This window comes from Phragmites australis, chromosome 5, assembly GCF_958298935.1.
Source record: "Phragmites australis chromosome 5, lpPhrAust1.1, whole genome shotgun sequence".
In the NCBI taxonomy this organism is placed as follows: domain Eukaryota; kingdom Viridiplantae; phylum Streptophyta; class Magnoliopsida; order Poales; family Poaceae; genus Phragmites; species Phragmites australis.
In genome coordinates this window covers 31,160,197-31,166,805 of record NC_084925.1, presented here as the reverse complement: position 1 = coordinate 31,166,805, position 6,609 = coordinate 31,160,197, and the positions used below count along the sequence as shown (strand labels likewise).

The window sequence follows — 6,609 nt, the reverse complement described above, 5'->3', positions numbered from 1 at the left end:
TAAATCTGGATCCCAGGTGTCGAATGCGGTTGTATTTGAGAGCAGATCATGATGCAGGCTTCGGTGTTTACGCGGGATCAAATGTTCATCTCCGAGCGAGAAGAATTTAAATTCGCTATCAAATGAATGCCGGGGGAGGAGACTGACGACGCTGACGTGGCGCCAACCGATGCGCCTATATATATGGTGGCGACACTTCCACCGTCCCCTTTCTAACCAACTTCCAAGGCCCGACACCTCGCCACCGCTCCCCACCCCACCCAATTCCCGAGGTTGCAACGCGGCAGCCTGCGAGGATCGGACGAACCAGTCCATCGGATAAATCCTAGTACGACGACTCGATCGGACCTGCGCCTCGCTTAATTCCATGCGATCTCGATGTTCCTGCTTCGCCCCCCTTGATTTTCTCCCGCGATTTGGAATTCCTGGGGGGTTTTGCGTTATTCTGGTGTGCAGATACAGTGGGGATAAGGGGTTTTGGGGGGGATCTGATGAGATCGGATCGGTTATCTGGCCGTGCCAGGTCGATCTGGTGGGAAAGGAAGGTTCTTTTCATGGTTTCTGGAGGTCTTAGCTGGTTCCTCCTATTTTTCTTCGGTGGCGATGGTGGTGTGCGGGGTTGGGGATTTGGGTGCTGGGGAGGGAATCGAGGTGTTTGGTGTCTTAAAGATGGGATTTTGTGACCTGGATGTGGATTTTGTGTCGTGATGATCACGGATCATCTTGTTTCACTTCGTTGTTTTTCCCAGCTTGTGCGCTGAGTTGGAGATGTCGAGCAAAAAACCCTGTGTGTGGGGACTGATCTGCATCCATCTTGATTTGGAGATGTGATCGATGGTCAATGGATGAACGTGTTTTTTTTCCTTTCTCTCTTACTCCTGCGTATGTCTTGTGCTTCGCAGTTCAATCTGCTGCTAATTTGCTGGTCAAGTACTCAAGATTTGATTGGTGAACTCTTGAAGGAAAATCCCATGCCATTTTCTCTGCTAATTTGCTGCACATTCTTAAACCCGTAAGGTCTGTTTGAGGGATTTCTGAATTGTAGCATGACCAGCCTGTCTTTTGGAGACAACAACTTAGAAGAATTAGAACTGGGAATGTGGTCGTCTAATTCCTTGCTGTTGCTGCTGCTGTTGTAACTTCTTTGTTAAACTTCTGTGCACTTTCACTTTACTCTGAAGTTGGTATGCTGCTCAATCTGTATGTCAAAAGTGCAACAGACTAACTGCCATTTGTCTTTCTTATCAGACTGAGTTCTCTGCTACATCGATCTATATTGCGACGGCACTGCAAGAATCATGCAGTGCCCGATGGATGCAGCTGCTAGTGGAACCTCACCAGTGATGCAATTCGACAGCATTGCTGATGAGTCAACCTCCCATTCATCTCCAATGCGAACAGTACTAGAACGCTCACAGCGCCATTGCTATGGGGATGGAATCCCAGGCGAATTCCCCCTTGCTGTGAGCCCCTCCATTGTCCTCCATGTGCTCTCGGCCTGTGATCTGGAGCCGAAAGATCTCGCCGCTCTGGAGGCAAGTCATACAACTACACTCAATTCTTTACTTTGTTTTAACAGACTCTGCTACTGATGACCCTCTCTGTCATGTCAGGCTACATGTACATTTTTCTGTAAACCTGCACATTTTGCACCAAACTTTGCGTTGTCGCTTCCAGAGCTTGCAGCATTTGATATGTGCCAGAAAAGGACCATGATTAAGCTGATGAAGCAAGAAGAAAAGGAGTATCTGAAACAATGTTGTGGAGGCTCTTGGAAGCTTGTTCTTAGGTACATTTTGATTAGAGAGAAGAATGGTTCTCAGGTGATTGCCGGGCCAGGCCATAGTATTGTTATCACCACAAATGGAGATGTATACTCATTTGGGGCCAACTGCTCTGGTCAGCTTGGCCTTGCGGATACAGAGGACCGATACAAGCCATGTCTTATTAGGTAATCCGTCATTTTTTCTCAGAAATATGACTGTTCACAAATGTCATGAACTGTCACCTTCTTGTTAGGTCTCTGCAAGGCATAAGAATCATACAAGCTGCAGTTGGATCTAGACGGACAATGCTTGTCAGTGACACAGGAAGTGTCTATGCATTTGGCAAGGATAGTTTTCGAGGGGCTGAATCCGTTGAGGCTGCTCATACTAGTCAGATTACAACTCCTAAGATAATGGAGTCACTGAAGGGTGTGTTTGTAGTTCAAGCAGCCATAGGGGGTTACTTCTCTGCAGTTCTGTCTAGAGAGGGTCAAGTCTACACTTTCTCATGGGGGCAAACCGAGAGGCTTGGACATAGTTCAGATCCTTCAGATGTGGTGCCTCGTCTTCTCTCTGGACTTGAGGATATTCCTGTTGCGCATATTTCCGCGGGAAATTGCTATCTCCTTATGTTGGCCTACCAGCCGAACGGAATGTAAGGTTCTGCTCCTGTGTCCATTTTTTCCTGAGTGATATTATCACGATCTTATATGTTCTAGAGTCCTTTTCTTAATGAAAAAAGAAATGTTCTCCTTGATGTTGCGTGTAACTTCAGGAAAAAAAATTCATGCAATTTATGCGTCAAATTTGAGTAACACGTGCTAATGCTTAAGAATTTTGGATATCATAACTAGCCAGTAGGATTATTTGGTTAAGAAAAATCTACAGACGGAACCAGAGGTCACGTACTTCTTCGAATTTGGGGTTTTCATTCTGTGATGATGATAAAAAATTTAATCCATGATTGATCGTGAAACTTTTTTTTTGTGCTTGGAAGTTTTAACAGCCCATGCCGATATGCAGGTCTGTGTATTCTGTAGGTTGTGGTTTAGGAGGCAAGCTTGGGCATGGATGCAGAAGTAATAAGGGCATCCCCAAGCTGATTGAACATTTTCAGTCCTTGAGCTTTAAGCCGGTTTCGATTGCAGCTGGCACTTGGCATGCTGCAGTCCTAGGTGATGACGGGCGTGTGTGCACCTGGGGGTGGGGCTACAAAGGTTGTTTGGGACATGGTGATGAGGAACACAGGGCAGTCCCCACAGTAGTAGAAGGGTTGAGCAAGGTGAAGGCTGTTCATCTGTCCACTGGTGAATACACCACCTTTGTCGTCGCAGATAATGGGGACGTGTACTCCTTTGGATCCGGTTTACAGGTTCGATCACTCTCCCTTATTTATATATATTTGATGAAGATATCGCGATCGCATATCAAACTAGTATATCACACAATAAAATCGAGATATTTTTTAGATAATGGAAGTATAACGTCTGTCTTCCGCACCAATAAGATAAATAAAATCGAGACATTTTTAAACTGACCCGTTTACTGTAATGGAAGGTTCAAATTGGGTGGTCTTGAGTTTTGACAGACCACAGAACCTGACTAGATTTGATCCAGTTATTACCATCTGTATGCTCTTGGCAGAAAATGGGCTGAAATAGTAATAATAACCTATGATCTTGGCAGATTCATATTAATCATGTGAACTGACGTTATGTTTCATCTCGATCATTGTTCTGAGACATCTATTGTTGTTGTCAGGAGGACGATGAAGCGGAGAATCCAGATTTCTCGACCCCAACCTTAGTTGATTCTCTCAAGGCGTTGAACAGGAAGGTCGTGCAGATCAGCCCCGCGAACGGCTCCTACTGGCTTCACTCGGACATGGGGCACTCGCACACGTTCGCGCTGACGGAATCCGGCAGCCTGTACGCGTTTGGAGGAGGGATCAGAGGCCAGCTCGGCGTGAAGCTTGTCGAGGGTCTAGAAGGAGTGAGCATCCCAATGCATGTTCCCATCGATCTCGACTAGTTCTTACGATGGCACCTTCAGAGCATTGGTAAGCGTGCAGCTCATGGAAGGGTGTAAATATTAGGGAGACTTTGTGTTGGTTTATCTGAACTATTTTGAGGCAAGAAGAAAGTTCTTGGTGGTACGTGGATGCCTATTTCTGGATTAGTGTAGACTTGCCCGGATTGAACTTTGATAGTCTGCCATTACATCCAGTGTTCATGTTGTGCACAAATCGTAGGCTCTGTCCTATGCCATTACATTGCACTAGTACCACACCATTGTTTTACAAAGGAGGGTTGGAAAGAATAGATAGAGATCGCAGAGCTGAGCTTCGGAAAACTGACCACGGCGATACGGCTTAGACCTGCTTGATCGGGAGGGATGTTGCACGCCCAAGGAGACGCCCGCGCCGTCCCACAGCTGATGTGCTCGTCCAGCCTAGGGCCGTCCGTTCTCTTGCGGGAGAGATGCGCGGGCCGACCACACGTCGCACGGCAGTACGGCACTCGTTTGTGTGACCTGTGTAGGCTCATCCCACCGCGTGGCCACCCCTTCGCGCACTGACAGATCTACTTATAATTTTTTTCACATACTTTTCTAGTACGAGACCCTACACAAATATATGATTCTGATAAAAAAATTCTTTCCCATATCAAACACCAATTTGCACACATGGAAAACTACCATCACACCAAACTTACTTTTGGTAACCTTGCGCTCCGACCTCTGAATGGAAGCGTAAGTTGGATTCCCGTTTCCCAACTGGACCCGGATGAGCGAGTGACACAAGGAATAAGATCAATTGGAAGCAGCGAGATAAAGCATGCCTGTGTCCAAAACAAGAAGAAAAACGTGAGAATTCATGCATAAATAGGAGGGGGAATGCCCTGCCACCCCTGGCACACTTGAATTTGTGGAGTAGCTAGCTTGGGAATTTGAGGAAAAATCTAGAGCCCAAGATGAATTGGACGAAGAAAAGGCAAACATCTTCAACTTTTCTCCCAAGCCAACGACATGGTTCATTTTACAGTAATGCAATACTGTCACATAACTAGATCGTTGGTTATATACTTCCATCACAATTACATTTATCCAGCTAAAGACAACTTAAAGACATCTAAAAATGGTAAAAACAAGTTAATTGAAGTTTAACTAAACATTAATTGTTCCTATCCAACAAACCGCTTCATAACACCGTCAGCCGCTGATTCCTTCACCAAATTAGTATCTAGTGATCCGAGCCATCGATTCTGTCTTAATTGTATTCTGTCATGACAAATGCCTCCTCCTCAACAGAACACTTGCCCTCAAGTGTTCTCACATTCAAAGGGTTCAGAACTCAGTCAGAGGCTTGCCCTTCTGGCCACCATTTATCCATGATCTTGGTATAGAATTGTGGAAACACTGACCTGTTGAACTATTTGTCTTTCCATGTCGCTTCGTCTGGTGGAGCACTTCCCCATTGTACCAGCCATTACCCTGATATCCAAAATTGTAGCTGGAGTTGTTTTGATGCGTCCATGTGTATCCACCATAGGTAATTCACGACTTGGGACATCATTAGGTCCAACATGCCGTTTGAGTTGACTTACATGAAACACAGGGTGAATTTGTGCCAATGGAGGTATCTGCAACTAATAGGCCACCTGACCAATTCTCTATAACACCAAAAAGGGTCCAAAATATTTTGTTGCCAGTTTGAGTGAGCTTCTCAGGCCGAAAGCATTTAACCTGTAGGGCTGCATCTTCGAGTAAACTAAGTCACCCACATTGAAAACCCTTTCTGAGTGTTTTTGATCTGCATATTTCTTCATGCATGCTTGAGCCTGAGAAAGATTCACCTTGAGCTGATTGATCATTTCCTGTTTTTTTGCCAAGAAATCCCTTGCTGGAGATTCAGGTCTTGGAATGGAAACATCACTGATGAGTGGGGGTGGATACCCAGATAAATCTTCAAATGGGGTGCATTTCGGTGAAGAATGGAAGGTAGTATTGTACCACCATTCAGCTAGAGATAACCATTGACTCCACCTCTTAGGCTCAGAAAACACCATGCACCTTAGGTAGTTTTCTAAACACCGATTCACATTCTCAGTTTGGCCGTCACTTTGGGGATGATAGGCTGAGCTAAGCTTCAATGATAAATTCAAAGATCTGAAGAGACTGGCAAAATTCACTTGTGAAAATTCTGTCCCTATCTGATATAATTGCCACTGGTAATCCATGCAATTTCAAGACATTGTCAACAAAGACCTGAGCTACTGATGATGCTATAATTGGATGAGACAGTGGTATGAAATGTGAATATTTTGTTAGCCTATCCACTGTCACCAGGATCATATCCTTTCCATTGGATTTTGGAAAGCCCTCCACAAAGTCCATGGATATATGTGCCCAAGCCATCTCTAGAATATGCAAGGGTTCTAAAAGTCCAGGATAATGACAATGCTCTCCCTTGGCTCTTTGACATATTGGGCAGGTTGTCACAAAATTCTCAATTGATTTCTTCATTCCCACCCAATGAAGCAACTTCTTTACCCTTTGGTAAGTGGTTGCAATACCAGAGTGACCACCCACTATAGATGAATGTAATTAGCAATTATATTACTTTGAACAGTAATATCCTGACCAACATGTATTCTTCCCCTGTATCTGAGGATTTCATAATTTAATGTGTAGTGTGAAGCTGGGTCTGATGTTATAGCCAACTGTGACAACAACTGTTGGCAGTGATTATCTGCAGTATAGCTTTTTAGTATATCAGTCACCCATAATGGTTGTACAATGGATGTAGCATTGCATACATGCTCTACTCTAGATAGTGCATCTG

At 44.7% G+C, this 6,609-nt stretch overlaps 1 protein-coding gene across 1 annotated transcript; it reads left to right on the top strand.

Annotated features, from left to right (window-relative positions):
• The first annotated feature begins 208 nt into the window (after positions 1-208).
• On the top strand, positions 209-3,944 carry LOC133919221 (ultraviolet-B receptor UVR8-like). The gene is made up of 6 exons (XM_062363548.1): positions 209-328; positions 1,249-1,535; positions 1,614-1,951; positions 2,020-2,421; positions 2,790-3,138; positions 3,528-3,944. Exons 2-6 carry the CDS (start codon positions 1,299-1,301, stop codon positions 3,795-3,797), a joined length of 1,596 nt encoding a protein of 531 aa, XP_062219532.1. The 5' UTR covers positions 209-328; positions 1,249-1,298; the 3' UTR covers positions 3,798-3,944.
• Positions 3,945-6,609: the final 2,665 nt, after the last annotated feature.